We start from the raw sequence: 15,453 nt of genomic DNA on the forward strand, positions 1-15,453 counted from the left end.
ACAATCTGTGCACAGATTGTATGTGTGTGTAGACTTTCTGCACTTTTTGTTGGGCGAAGCTTTGTTAATTTGTAATGTGGAACCTTTATGTTCAATCCAAAATTAATTGGCAATGAGTAGAGAGATCCCAGATGTTATTAAGTGATCACCCATTCCACTCCCAAGCAATGTGAGATTCTATTTCCTTAACATCCTCCCTCACGTGCAGCCGCGTTTGAGGTCTGTCACGTGTAGACACTTTTGGGTCCTATCATCGTGCAGCCTTTTTGCTGGTCTGTCATCGTGGGATGTAGATTGTTAATTTTTAAAATGTGGGGTGGAACGGGCCCCGCTTTGATATCATCATCTCAAAACCAATTGGCAATGAGTGGAGAGGTCCCAAATGTTATTAAGTGATCACTCATTCCACTCCCAAGCATTGTGGAATTCTATTTCCTTTAACATGTAAAATAGCCAGGGAGGTCTAAATTAAATCATAATGGGAGCGCGTGAGTGTGAGAGACACTTTCTTTCGTAAACATCTCTAAGGTCTACATTAAGTCATATAATGCACGTGTGTGATCGTGAGAGTCAAACTCTCTTTCGTAAACATTTCAAACTTCTAAAACTCGTGGGAGCGACAATAGAGAGCGGAAGCGTATAACGAGAATTTTAAAAATCGGAGCTCAGGGTCCTTTCTGGATGATCATGCGACTAGGGCCCAAATCAAGTTAGGTATCAAATTACTACAACTTTTCAGAACGAGGTTTGGGTTGGTCTTCTTTTTGGGCTCCAACTTTTGAACTGAACTGAATAGCTTACTCATGAAGCTATGGAATGGGCTTCGATCTAACAAAATATACTCCATGTAATATAATATATATGATCCATTTGTATATTATGGTTCAAATATTCAAAATCCGGTACTCCTAGCTATCTGATCAAACAATCAATGTCCATGTACAGGTAAAAACAAAACCGAAACCAACTCATCAGTCATCACCGTACAAGTAAACATAATTATTGCAACACTCTTTGAGATGAAAATTATCTTTCCATGTTGATTTAATAGTACGAATTATACAACACAAATGTGACTCTCTTTTCTTGTTTTTCATCTTGTACCTATTCCTTTCACGTCTCCTTTTCTGAACCCTACAACAGAAACAAAATCTTCTCTTTTAGACTATGTTTCGATGGCAGGTATCTCAGGAGGAAAATGGAATGAGAAATGTGATTCTGAAACTCTAATATATTTATGTTTGTGAAGAGTTGGAATGAAAATGAGATTACTAATCTCTCAATCTAGGAGGAATCACATTCCTGAATACAAGAGGAATCTGATCCCTCCCACCTCCCATGGAAATCTTGGATTCCTGATCCAATCAATATAAAAAGAAAACGTTTGACTTTAGGATATTTTCAAAATAAATGATTCTTAAAAAAGATTACTTAATTAATCCAAACGTCAGAATATATATAATTACCCAGAGTATCGAATTACTAGGAATTTGATTCTTGATAATCAAATTTCTATTTCTGCAAAAGATTACGGACATCCAAACTGAGGCTTACGGCTTTGCTTCTATAATTTGCTCTATTTCCTCCCCCTTCACAGTGGGCTGAGTTGTTTTAATTGGGCCATTGTATCCAATATCCATGACCATATGCACTCAGTTTGGAAACAGTTGATTTGGTCCAACCCTGTTCAGAAAAATCGAGATAATGTTCAAGTGAAGGTGGTAGAAGTTTGGAGAAGATACTGGAGGTACCTATCTATATCTATCTCTATCTATATCTACTAAAACCTAACAAAAAAATTGAAATGGACCCCACGGCCATGGTGAGAGAAGACCGAAGAAAGTACCAGAATCCTCTATTTGATTAATCTCTAAATCCACTCTAGCTTCTAATACCAAGGCACCAGAACCATCTTTTCCATATCTATAAATAGGTACTCACTCCACTTCACTCTCATCATCAAACTCTTCAAGGCTCTCTGTCACAACGTTACATTGTGCAATCTAGCTGCTTTCTTTCTGTTCCGATCACTTCCATTATCTTCAAATTAACATGTCTCTCATTCCGAGCTTTTCGGTAACCGACGAACCAACGTCTTCGATCCGTTCTCCTTGGACGTTTGGGATCCCTTTGATGGTTTCCTCACATCTGCACTCTCCAATGTGCCAGCTTCCGCTCGTGAGACCTCTCAATTTGCTAATGCACGCATCGATTGGAAGGAGACCCCGGAGGCTCATGTCTTCAAAGCCGACCTTCCGGGGTTGAAGAAAGAAGAGGTAAAGGTGGAAGTGGAAGAGGGAAAAATTCTCCAGATAAGCGGAGAGAGGAGCAAGGAGCAAGAGGAGAAGAATGACAAGTGGCATCGCATCGAGCGAAGCAGTGGCAAGTTCCTCCGAAGGTTCCGATTGCCAGATAACGCCAAAGTGGATCAAGTCAAGGCTAGCATGGAGGATGGAGTGCTCACTGTCACTGTGCCTAAGGAAGAGGAGAAGAAACCTGAGGCTAAGGCAATTGACATTTCTGGCTAAAACAAACATGTGTGTTCTTTTTTAATATTAAGAGTGTGAAATAATAGTAATAATGTTGTGTCTTGTGTGTGAGATGGTTCTAGTATGTAACTTTGCGACTTGCTTTTGAATGAATAAAAGTTTTATCTGTATTTTGGTTAATTATGCACGGATATTTGAAATTTATCTGGATTAAGTAACTAGTCAAATGTGATTCAGAATCATTCTCCGTTTCAGTACTCAATATAAGTACTTATTTTTTAAGAATGCAATTTTAAGCTCAAAAATAATATGTTTATGCAAATAATTTTTCTACCAATATGGATCTGGTTTGATAGATCTCATCAAGATCTTTTATATGGTGCAAAAAAAATCGAAAAATTATTTTTCATTTACATTATTTTTAAGTTTGAAAATGTAAAATAAGTACTTATTTTTTAAGAAAGTGTTCTGGAACTGGGCCTCAGAGTCCCAACAATATCAGACGAGTGTACGCTCAAGTTGATAACCAAACATGTTTCCTCAGGAAAATTATTCAGCGTCCTTTTTTTTGCTCGGCGATTTTTTTTTTTGTAATCTTCAAAAATTGTTACAAAGATTAAAAGAACACGGATTCAAGGATTTGAGACCAAAATTCGAGATTGATAAGAAGCCAACCAAAGAAAATTATTCATCGTCCTTGGTGGTGACCAAATCCCTTTATTCACCACAAGATAAAGTGTGTGCATTCCTCCACAGCTTGAAAAAAAATGTATCACTCATTTCATTTCCAATGAATTAGCGTGCGTCACATTTTACTTTTAATTTTTTTTAAAAAAGAAATCTAATCTATTATCCACGTTGAAAAGGAGACGAGCTGTAACGTTCATCTTTATCTTTTTTTATTTTGAATTGCTGGAAACGTAAAGTTTATCTTGTCATGGATTTTTAAACATGGACGCACGGATGCTCGGATTAAATCCGAACTTTTATAAATTTGAGCCGCTCATTATTCAAATTAAAATTCTAGTCATTCATTATCAAGATGAACAACTGGTTCAGCCACTTTAGTGTGGGGTGCACTAAATTACCCCGGGTACCGATTTCAATGCAAGCTTTCGATTACTTAAAACTAGTGTTTGTGTTAGTTTGATGTACGAGATAAAAAAAACTACATTGGTTTTTCCTTGTCCCGTGCATGCATAACGCTAGTTGAAAAAAAGATAGTTTAACATTTTCTTTAATCTCATGTTCAATGCACACCGGTACTGATTTTATTATATGCACCGAAAAATATATGAGTGAAAAATAAATTTGAAGTATCATATGACAAGAGGATAGAGTAATTTTTCCTCCAAATTTAAACCCCACGTCTCTCTCCCTCCCTCTCTCAGTTTACTCTTTCTAGGGCTGTAAATGAACTGAGCCATTCGCGAACTGTTCGAGGCTCGGTTCGGTAAGAGCTCGTTCGAGTTCGATTCGTCTGCTAAACGAACTGAACCTGAACCTCAATTCTAGGCTCGTTCCGTAAATGAGCCAAACCTGAGCCTAACGGTATTCGGCTCGGTTAGGTTCGCGAACTTATACTTAAATTTAATTAATAATTCAATAGGGGTCTATTTGTAAATGTAAAAAATTTGAAGGTTGTATATATAATTCAATACTTATTTTTCTTTCAAATTCTATACGATCAATGAGAGAGTTTGGATTCGCTTGAGTTTAATGAGCTGAGCCGAATCAAACCTGAGTCTTGACGAGCTCAATTCGAGCTTAGATTCGACTCAGCTCGATTCATTTGAGTTTAACGAGCCAAACTCGAGCCAAGATGTTCAAGTTCGAATTGAACCCGAGCTGAATCCGAGCCGAACTCGAGCCAGACAAGTATCTTAATGAACCTAACCGAGCCGAACCCGAGCTTTGAAAAATTTTAACGAGCCGAACTCGAGCCAAGTTGTTCAGGTTCGAATCGAACCCGAGCCGAACCCGAGCCGAACTCATACCTTAACGAACCCGAGCCGAACTTAACAGGGTTCGGCTCGATTCGGTTCGTTTACAACCCTAACTCTCTCTCTCTTAAAAAAATAAAAAAATTTAAAAAAATTAGGAAAAAGGGTTTGGATGAATTTAAATAATTACTGTGTAAGATTTCCAAGTTCCAAGCAGTACTGTCAAACGAAGCTTGGAGCTTCTTCTCGGTTCTCCCGCCTCTCCATCACCACCGACAACCCATATCGCAGTCTCCTCAAAATGGCTTCATCAACCATAAACCGAAAATTGCTATTCCCCCCCCCCCCTGACACACCCCCCCCCCCCCCGGCCCCACCTCCCTTTTCCCATTCTACCCCCCTCTCTTCTCTCTCTCTCTCTCTCTCTCTCTTTTCTTTCTTTCTTTCTTTTTTTCTTTACCGTTTGGTTTTTTTTTTTTCTTTTTCTTTTCAGTTTCAGTTTCGTTTTTTTTTTTCATTTTATTTTCAGTTTCTTTTTTTTTTTCATTTTATTTCCTTTTCGTTCTTTCCAGTTTGAATTTTTTTCTCTCTTTAATAATAGGTTCAAGTCTAATTTTAGGCTTTGTAAAGTAATTGAGAGAAAAAAAAAGTGTTTTAATTGATCATGTTTATCCGACTGTTTTATTTTTATTTTTTTGACCTTTATAGATTAAAAAATATAGTTACTAAAATAAGTGTTTCAATTTTCAATCCGTTTGAACCGGTGCAAAGTTGTTATTTTTCTGATCATTTCATCCTAAATGGATCTAGTAAATTTTTGGCTCCAAGGCCTTTCAATGGACACCCTAAGAGAGTTTTGAAACTAAATAATGAGTCTTAGGGTATTTGTTGAAAGGCCTTAAACCAAAAAATTCATTATGACCATTTAAAATAAAATAATAATAAAAACGATCTTTGCTCTGATTTAACTGAATTGAAAATTAAAACACTTAATTCTTGAATTATATTTTTAAATATACAAATGGTGTATTTATAGAAATTAAATAAATAAGGTATAAGTAATTAAATAAAAAAATAAATGAAAAAATAGGTGGGACCCGGGGGGCTCAACTGCCCTCATTGGCACAGTAGCCCCTACGAAGCCCCTAAAACGTTTCCGTTTTAGTTATAAAAAAAATAGAAACCAGCCATTTGCAATCCTATGGAGTAGAGACGTGATTTGAAGCAACATACTACTGAATCAGTTAAGAGGATTTATGCTAAATAATAGTTAACAAATTTATTAAATTGTACTATAGTTAAAAAAAAGTAATCCTAAATATAACATTTGTATTTTGGATTAGTATGTCGTTTGCAAAATACATTTCGTAATTAGTTCCCGAACACTAATTGTAATCTTAATTGAAAATAGAATTTGAGTTAACCAAAAAAAAAAAAGAAGGGAGGTAAATGGGAAAAGAAACAAATAAAGAAAATAATTGAAAAAAAAAAAGATTCAAAGTGGAAGGAATAAAAGGAAATAAAGAGAAAAAAAACGAAAAAAAAAAATCCAGCCGAAAAGAAACAAAAAGAAAATAAAGAGGGAAAAAGAAAAAAAAAAGTAAATGGGAGGAGGGAGGGGCAGGAGAAGTAAAATGGGGGGAGGGGAGGGGGTAATATGGGAAATGGGGTGTGGGGCCGGGGGGGGTGGGGTGTCAGGGGGGGGGGGAAAAGGTCTACGCCGAGGCCAAGAAGGACTTTGTCGACTTCCTCTTCGGCCTCTTAGAGCTTCCAATCGGCACCGTCTTGTCCCTCCTCGTCAACCGGGGCAAGTCCGGACCCGGGTCCTTGGCCAAAATCCACGCCAGTGTCAAAACACTGGACGGTGACTATCTCCAATCGGATCGAACCCGTGACTCCCTATTGAGCCCCACGATCGTTGATGATCCAAACAAGTCTAACAAGGCTAATCCCACTCCTCTCCTGAAGCAATTGGCATACCCACAGCAGAATTATCTCTATTCTTCCTACAGTTATTCATCTTCTTCGAGGAAGGACGTGGTGGAAGGGCATGTCAAGGGAGTGGTGACTTACATGGTTATGGATGATCTAACGGTGAAAACCATGTCCACCATTTCCAGTATTTCGATTCTTAATAATATGCGGGTCAAGGATTTTGGGTCTTTGGTTGAGAAGAGTGTGGTGGTTGACATGAACAAGGTTTTCTACACATCTTTTTTTTTTTTTTAAATTTTGACAGACACTAGATATTAGTACGGCTATGTCAACGTCATTTTATCTACTTGAACATGAGACCTCACACACTTGAGACCCCTCACACACTGGCACCTAAGTGCCCATTCTGAGCTATTGCTCTGGGTCCTTTTACAGCATCTGTTTGAGCTTCTTGGTGTGGTTGTTTAAGAGTTGATTAAAAAGATGTGGGTTTTTGTTTTTTTCTCTTTGTATTGTTGTTTGGGTCATAGGGTTTGGAGCTGTTGAAGGTCTCCTTTGAGTCTACCACAGTCCTCTCAGATGTGTTCCTCCCAGCAGTGCAGTTTGTTGGAAATTTTACGAAATTTCAGATGAATGAAATCGGGGCTACCGGAGGGTCTCTCGAGGCAACAGAGCATGTACCGGGTTCGTTGTATCTGGACGCTCCATAATCAATAGACGTATTGATGTGTGAGATTTTGTAACTCCCGTAACCCCTCCCCATGATGGCCATGATGATGTATTATTCAGCAATTGATGGCTGTTTTATTCTTGTAACCTCCAAGCATTTGATGGCAGCATAATGGCTGAATTCATTTCAGCAATTGATGGCTGCATTCATCCCTTCTTCCTCCTCCACTCTATATAAAGGAGGCTCACGTTTTGGAGGAAGAATCAGAAAATTTCAGCCCTTCCAATAATTCCAGCATATTGTTCTTTGAGAGAGAGTGACAGGCGGTAGTCAGTTCGCCAAGGTGGTCGACGGCGGTGTTCCGACGGCTTGCGGTTTAGCCGAGCCAACCCTGGGAGGAAGACGCCGAACAAGAACCTACAACACCGACGGTAGGCGGCGAATTTTTCTTAAAGAAACTGTGGTATCACACAGGACTCGGTTCGATCCTACGAAATCTGTTTATATCTCGTCTTTATTTTCTGTCCACTGTTATTGTTTTTGTAATTTGATTTAATCTTGTAATTGTAATTGTTATCAATGAAACAGTTCTCTGGATTTTTGCTTTTTGCCGAATTTTCCCAACACAGTTTCCTTCTACTTCTGGCAAAAGGGGAAGGGTATGCTATTTTTAACATCAGTACATCGTTGATTATGGCAATGTCCCATTTTATGAGTGGGATGCATAGTTAGGACGGTAATTTCTAGGCCTATGGAACTTAACTCCATAATTGTCGAAACAAATCCGAGGACTTTCAGGCTTTTTCTCATCTAATGGACTAGTTGGGTTTTCTACTAGTTATGTCGAAGGCTATGACTGTGAATGGTTCTTCAATTTTGGTCGTTAGAAGTATTAAGCTCGATTGAAGAATGAAGAGAGGGTGTCATGAGGAGATGTTGAGGTATAATTGAGAGGATCGGGTTTATCAGGTGGTTGGATAACTGGCAAGTTGACTTGTGTGATTCATTGTATCACAATGGTCATATCAATGTACTGAAAGAAATGAGGGCGAGGTAGAGCAAGAGAGAAAGGAACCCATATGTGAGAGTGTATATAGATTCTGTGGTTAATTGAAACCTATATAGTGTACAATTTTTCTACTCTCTCCCGCCCTCATTGGTTTCTCACTACGCAGCTGGCAAACCCGGACTCTTTGAAGAGTTTTGACTTTTCGTGATGTGAAAGTTTTTCTGTTAAGTCTAGTGGATATTTGCATCTGGATTTTGGACACTACACCCAGTCCTATGGGATTAAGTTACAGTGTTACACCAATACATAGGTTATAATGTTAAATCCAGACAGTCTATGCCAGCCCTATTTGATTAAGTTAACCCCATTTGCAGGTTAAGACTATATCCAAACACACTATGCCATCACCTTTGAATTGTGTGCATTACTGTCCAATGTGACCTAATTGGATGTTATGGATAACAATCAGATGGTGATTCACAGCATTGCTGAACGAGTTTAGTTGCTCGTCACACAGGTTATGGCATGGCATGCAACAAAACCAAGCTTGGGATGTTAAAACCTTTTATGGCTTTTGTAACTAAAGTAGGAAAACTCTGTATTTAGAAGTGTTGACGCGGATGTTTGTAATTACAGGCTGAGGTCATTGACATTGAGTCAAACCTGAGAAGTTTGGAACAAATAGTCTGACTGACTTGTTTGGCCGTGTTTTCTTCTTTCTCTTGTGCATTTTTCTTTAGCTCTCAATTTGAACTATAGTCCTACCAGTTGAAAACCTTAACAGGTATTAAGTAAACATAAGCTGATAAAGTTGATAGGAACTTACAGAAGAGGTCCCGTCCACTATTTATTCGATCAAGTTCAAGGCAGGCATAAAAAGAGCAGGGCCATGTGAGTACCGACTTTTCTTCCTCTGTTTCTCCCGGGCTTTTTGTTAGGAGAACACTTGTTAAGTCGTTATCTGTTTCCTATTAAGTTTGCCATCCAATAGGTCGACCCCTCCATTCCTTTTATGATTTTATCCATTGTTGTGTTGTGTGTTTGGCATCAAATTATTGAAAGCATCTCCATCATTCCAAGCAGAAATTTCATCTGTAGCAGTGTGGCTGTGGAGTTTGCAAAATTACGAGGTTATGTTTTGGTTCGAAATGGAAGGATCACCAGAGGTCCAGAGTCACGTCATTCAAAATGCGTAGTTTGTGAAAATAGTCTTTTTGCATAGCATGACCCAAATCACATGTTTGTGTGTAGGAAAAGTGGTGGTACCTTTGTATGTGTTTGGTCTTTGCCAATGTTTTACTCTCTCTTTTTGTGAACAGATTTGTCAATGATTTATGAATAGACCTGGTATTTGATCTAAACTTCAACTTCACTTTGTACTTTGGTAATGAAAATACTTCTTGGAGTTATCCTAACCATACCGGTCCAAACCGAGTTTTAAGTGCCAATCAATTGGGATTTTTGGGTTTATTTTCCTAACCTTAAAAATATTCTCCGAGGATTTTCTTGCCTTGATGCATAGCCTGTTGTGTCAATTGAGGAAGCATTTCTTGTTAATTACCTTGTATATAGTCTCCTTACCATTACTCTTTCCTTTTATGTGAGTGTGTCATTATCTCGCAGAATGCTTGAAGGAAGCTAGCTTTTGAAGCAAGAAGTAATGTTTCTGCAGCAGAATGTAGGGTCGACTTGACCAGGAAGCCTGATTTCAATCCATGTTAGTATGGGCTAGCTTTAGATTGTACATGTTCTGTTCCAATGTGCCTGTCACAGTGGTTAAAAACAATACTCCTATGTGATAGAGCTTCACTTTGATCCTATATTGCTTTGTTCAGATCATAGCTTACCTAAATTGTTGCAAGTTTTATGTTAGGATTGTTTCAGTTGTCCCAATTGATTGCAATATGCACAACAGCGTCCACAACGTTGGATCTGGCTCCTCTCCATTTCTCCAAATGGATTGGCGGGGTCTAATCCAAGCCCACTTTGGGATCTTTTCGGAGCCCACTCAATGATCGGATTGGTTCACATTTTAGATCTCAATAAACCACTTCTAATGCGAAAAATCACGTTGATTGCCGATGAGTATAGTTTAGAAATCAATTTATCTTTAAAAGAAGAGATTGCAACACGAGTGCAACAAATTTATCTTATTTATCTCAAGATAAATATATACTGCAATCATATCAATGATTTCCGATCAATCTGATTTTTCATATGATTGATGTTCTCGATGAGATTTAAAGTATGAACAAATCTAGATCATCAAGTTGGGTCCAAAAAGGTCCCAAATGAGCTTGAATTGGATCCTCTATTCCTTAAGAGGATTGAAGAGGTGCCAAATCCGTAGTTATATTCTAGCTGCTCAAGTGATAACATTATGTCCTTTTAAGGTGCAACCGTATTGATCTGGTTCAAGTTTATTCCAGTGGTGAAAGCACTTGAAGTTCTGGGCAGCAGCTGCATGTATGGGCCCAATAATGCATTCTTGTTAATACTCCCTCCATCTCATAAAGTTAGTCTCTTATGAAATTACGTGCAATTTTCGAACTTAAAAATGATGTATCTACCAAAATAAATTTTCAATTTTTTTTGCACCATTCAAAAGATCTCATAGAGGTCTATTAAATAAGATCCATATTGCACAAAAAATTATTTCGGTAAGTACATTATTTTTAAACTTAAAAATTGTACGTAATTTTATAGGGGACTAACTTTGCGGGACAGAGGGAGTAATACAATGATACTGTTGGGGTCTTTATTTTGCAACTCTCTATATTTGGTTATTAGAGTTCGCTACGAAAGATGTCCCGAGCAGTTACTGTGCTGCCTCAAAACAGGACAAGTGCTACAACATTATTATTTATTAAGGGTGGACTTGGGGCACCGTGCTGTACACGATCCGAGCCGTAAATTAGGAAGATATCAAAGAAAACTAGAATGAATTTGGTTTACATATCTTTACCTCTAATTATTTTTCGGGCTTCACTTTCTGGTACGTAGTATTTCAGCCACAAATATCTTGATGTAGTCTATGAGAGTTCTTGAAGAGGATGATTCCAAGGAGTCTGACCTCCTAGCTTGTATGCTAAATACCTTTGTATTATTCCAATAGTGTTTCTGTCTGATAACATATTTGGGGATTTCCCGATTCAAAATCATGTTATAGGGAACTCTGCGTCCATGCTTTTTCATATTCAAATCCACTCTTTAAAATTGTATGGACGAAAAACATATCGAGGCCTATAAAATGAACGGTATTGAAAGTTTTCAAATCAAATCGTGGTTTGTTTTTATTATGCATCAGGTTTATAGCGTGTTCGGTGTTGCTGGTTGTGTGTTCTTTGTTCCGGCCTTTGTTGTGTAATCTTGTTGTTTCTGTGTGTTGTTGTGCTGGTTGTCTTTGGGCTATCTTTTCTTGGGCTATCTTGTATTGATGACTGTCCTACTGTTTTTCTCATTTTTATGATATGCTATTATGTTTGTGTTAGATAAAAAAAGAAGAATGGGATACTCGTGAAAATCAGAAGGCGCCACCATAGATGAAAAGAAAGAGTTCTCTTAAAAAAAAGAAAAAGGAAAAGGAAAAAGAAAAAGAGTTTTTCCCCCCTCCATAAATTGGTTTTTTCCTTCTGCCCCCTCCATAAATTGGCTGCAGGCCTGCAACCGTACTTGGGCCCAAAACAAAAGCAAGTTGTCACTACTCACGAATTGAAAAAAATGAGTGCAATTTTATTCATCTTCTTTAAAGAATAGTTACTATTATACTTATTTTTTTCGGTTGAAATAGTGTCGGTCCCACCCATGTAATACATTTTTTAATAAGTATATATCACTTTGTGGTGAAATTCACATCATTTTAATTAATAAAAAGAAAATTAATATTTACTTTTTTAAGTGGAAATTGAACAAAACTCAACTTGAAAAGAACTTTTTTCTTTTTCTTCTTTTATAAAGTTAACCCAAAACAAAAGTGATTTGGAAAGAACTCTATTTTTTTTCTTTTTCTTTTGTCTTCTTTTTTAAAGAAGGTGAAGAAAGAAACCATTCACCAATTGACACACGTCATGTGGCTGGAGAGATGCTCTTCGCAAATTACCCTGAATACTAAGGAAACCGAGGGCCACGCAGGGTCTATTTTGGATCCTGCACAAATGATTCAAACTGTTCAATAACTTAAAAAAAAATCTAGTGGTCTCATAGAAAATTAGCTCAATCCGATAAGTGTAAGAGTTTGATCCAATCTTTCACTTATCGAGCTCCTACACCTATCGGATTGAGTTGATTTTTTGCAGCTCCACTCGATTTGTTTTTAAAAAAAATTACTGATTGACACGAATCATTCGTGCGGGATCCGCATGGCTGTCGGTTCCGGTCGGTTTCTATATTAGCTTTGTTACCTAACTACCCTTTGACAAACCTCATCCTTAAATTAAAGGATCCTTCTAGGGACACCAACGGTTGGCATATCGAAACTGCACCGACCATTGTGCGGGGTCCACTCTGGGTCCATTCAGTAATCTGAATTAAAAATGAGAAGATTAGCGAGCACCTATACATATTAGATTGAGCTGATTTTTTTTAGACCCACTCGATTTTTCTTTAAAAATTATTGAACGGCTCGGATCATTCGTACAAGACCCGAAGTGGGCTTCACAGGGCATTCGATGCAATTTCAATCTGCCAGTGGCCTTAGCTTTACCGTAAATTAAATTAACCATTCACTTAGGTTGTGTAACACCTGACACAGTCCTAGTTACTTCTCCTCCCAACACGATCCCATGTTTGATAACCCTCTTCATACAATGGGATTGGATTAGTAAGGTGTGGGGCCTTTAATCCTTTGTTTGGTTTGGTAAATGAGAGTTGGATTGTAGTTTCATGGAATGGTTAATCCCCCAAAATGAGGTATTAGCAAAACCATGAGAGGGGTGTTATTATGAATCCCCTCCCATGGGATTGAGCAGGGAAAAAAAAAAATGCCCCTAGCTTTATATAGGATAATGCAAAATAATCTCAATCCCATTATCAATCTCAATCATCCCTTATGCAAAACAAATATAATATTAACAATTTCATGATTTAATCTTGTGCAAAACAAACATGAATAAAGAATTTATCTCCTCATTAATAACCCCACATCATTACGAATCTCAATCTTAATCCCACCACATTACTAATCTCTCAAAACGAAATCTTTTATCAAACACGTACTCATTACAAAAATGCCTCTTCACACTACTTCCCTCTTGCCTCTGGCTATTAGATAACCCCATATCCTTAAGTTAAAACCCAACACACCACATTCACAACTCACAAAGGGCTTCAACAAAAAAAATACTCATCAAGCTCCTTGTAGACAACAGCTCAAGGAAGGTGCTCTTTGCAGAGGCCGGAAAGGACTTCGTCGACTTCCTCTTCGGACTCCTGGAGTTTCCCTTGGGCTCCATTTTGGCGCTTATGTTCGAGCAGGGTGTGTCTGGGTCTGGCTCCTTGGGCAAAATCTACGAGAGCGTCAAAAACCTCGACAATGACTATCTCGTCTCGGATCAAAGGGGGAAGTCCCTCTTGAGACCCCGAATTGCTGATGTAGCCTCGGCTTCAGACACCAAGCACACTCTGTTGAAGCAATTCCCAAAGCAGGAGCACTCCAATCACTCCAATCCGTTCCAACATGATCAGAAATCAGTACAATGGAGTCCTCAAACATTATCCCCATTTTGTAGTAGTTATACAACAGGAGTAACTGCTCCAGCACCTCCAATGGTGGAGGAAGGTTATGTTAAAGGAGTGGTGACTTACATGGTGATGGATGATCTGATCGTGAAACCCATGTCCAACATCTCTAGCATTTCTCTTCTCTGCAGTATTGGGGTTCAAAATCTGAGCTTTGTGGAAGAGAAGACCGTGGAGGTTGACTTGGACAAGGTATGGTATAGTAAAAATATTTTCCTTTGCAATTCCAGTTTAAACTTTGAATCTGTTCTTGGTTTTGAGTACGATTGAAAACGTGGGGTTTTCTTTGTTAGGGTTTGAAGCTGTTGAAGGCCTCCTTTGAGTCTAACACCGTTCTCACCGATGTGTTCCTCTCTACTATGCGATTTACAATTTAAGACGAGGGGGGGAAATGGTTTTGTTATTTTAAGGTCGATCAGCCCATCGTAGTTGAGAGTAGCTATTGTGATGGAAGGATGTGTCCGTAGCTAGGTTAGTTACTTGTAGCTAGCTTAACTTATGTTACTTTGATTGTGAAAATTTTCAGTAGTCGGGGAAAAACTTCCAAGGCTTCCTCCTGCGGCATCAGTTGTTTGTTTAATTAACATTGATCGTCTAATATATTATGGGTTGTCTACAGTCTACACTTATATATTCCAATTTTCGTATCTCATTAATTCTCTCGGTATTTGAAGAGCTCATAATGCAATAATTTACGAGGGAGCCAGCAAGGCTTTTCTTAGCCTAGTTTTCACTTTCATGCATGATCTGGAAATATTTCTTCAAGCTTTAGAATATTGGAGTAGTAAATCTTAAGCCGCAAAAGCAGCTATAGGTTATTAGTGACCGGAAAAGTGAACGGAAACAAACTAAAGACCCGAACTTATCTGCTAGACTGTGAAATTTTAAGACTTGCATTGGATCAGCTTTAATAGAGGAGAATAAAATTGATACACCATAGTTAAATTTGTTATCCAAGCAGATGTTCTCCGCAGATTACTACTGTACAAGTGACAACATTTTCCGGGGTTGGATTAAAATCTCTTTTCTTTTTTTTAACAACGAAGAATTTTATTTTATAGATAAAGGGGAAAGGAGATACAAGGAAAAGGAAAGAAACAAAAAAGCAAGCATCATAGCACAAGGAATACATCCCAACAAGGTTGACACCCATCCCAAACGCCAATCAACAGCTCAAACCGCAAAAACAGTTGATAAGGAATCAATCGGCAAAACACAGCAAAGCAAAACCCCACCATCCAAAATCCATGACTAAGATGGAGGGGCAATCGTCCACCAAAAAACAGCCGGTTGAGAAAATATATGAAATGGGTAAATGGAATAAGAGACCAAAGCATATCAGCAATCTCTCTCTCTCTCTCTCTCTCAGGGCCAGCCCAACCCCAAGACCCAAGAGGCCTGGGCATTGGGCATTCCAAAAATGCCAAATTTTAGGGGCACTTTACTAATTTTCCTATTTGGATTTGAGTAGAAGTCTTTTTTTTATCCCAATAGAAGGAAAAAAATAGCCCATTCCAAGTTAAAATAAAGGTCCACATGGCTCCAATGAAAGAAGGGCCCAAAAAAAACTCGGTGGCACTTTTGTAAATAGGAGATCTAGATGGTCTATTTAATTTTCGAAACAAACAAAACCATCTCTCAATCTCTCACGTTTTTGCCCAAAACGAAAAA

General features: G+C 38.2%; 2 protein-coding genes and 1 pseudogene across 2 annotated transcripts; all 3 read left to right on the forward strand.

Annotated features, from left to right (window-relative positions):
* The first annotated feature begins 2,037 nt into the window (after positions 1-2,037).
* Positions 2,038-2,669, forward strand: LOC131314745 (17.4 kDa class I heat shock protein-like; annotated as a pseudogene).
* Positions 2,602-9,661, forward strand: LOC131313851 (uncharacterized). Its single transcript, XM_058342352.1, has 5 exons — positions 2,602-2,610; positions 6,131-6,631; positions 6,898-6,966; positions 7,664-7,696; positions 8,875-9,661. Exons 1-5 carry the CDS (start codon positions 2,602-2,604, stop codon positions 8,920-8,922), a joined length of 660 nt encoding a protein of 219 aa, XP_058198335.1. The 3' UTR covers positions 8,923-9,661.
* A 3,585-nt stretch (positions 9,662-13,246) lies between these two features.
* On the forward strand, positions 13,247-14,400 carry LOC131314744 (uncharacterized). The gene is made up of 2 exons (XM_058343589.1): positions 13,247-13,974; positions 14,076-14,400. The coding sequence occupies exons 1-2, from the start codon at positions 13,507-13,509 to the stop codon at positions 14,157-14,159; spliced, it is 552 nt and encodes a 183-aa protein (XP_058199572.1). The 5' UTR covers positions 13,247-13,506; the 3' UTR covers positions 14,160-14,400.
* Positions 14,401-15,453: the final 1,053 nt, after the last annotated feature.

This window comes from Rhododendron vialii, chromosome 13a (assembly GCF_030253575.1).
Source record: "Rhododendron vialii isolate Sample 1 chromosome 13a, ASM3025357v1".
NCBI classification, from domain to species: Eukaryota; Viridiplantae; Streptophyta; class Magnoliopsida; order Ericales; family Ericaceae; genus Rhododendron; species Rhododendron vialii.

Bases quoted from the DNA above. Each gene is read 5' to 3' on its own strand.
- LOC131313851 (XM_058342352.1), top strand. The intron at 6,632-6,897 runs GTTTTCTACACA...TTTGGGTCATAG, and splicing joins TGGTGGTTGACATGAACAAG to GGTTTGGAGCTGTTGAAGGT. The intron at 7,697-8,874 runs GTATGCTATTTT...AGGAACTTACAG, and splicing joins CTTCTGGCAAAAGGGGAAGG to AAGAGGTCCCGTCCACTATT.
- LOC131314744 (XM_058343589.1), top strand. From the start codon at position 13,507: ATGTTCGAGCAGGGTGTGTCTGGGTCTGGCTCCTTGGGCAAAATCTAC. The intron at 13,975-14,075 runs GTATGGTATAGT...TTTCTTTGTTAG, and splicing joins TGGAGGTTGACTTGGACAAG to GGTTTGAAGCTGTTGAAGGC.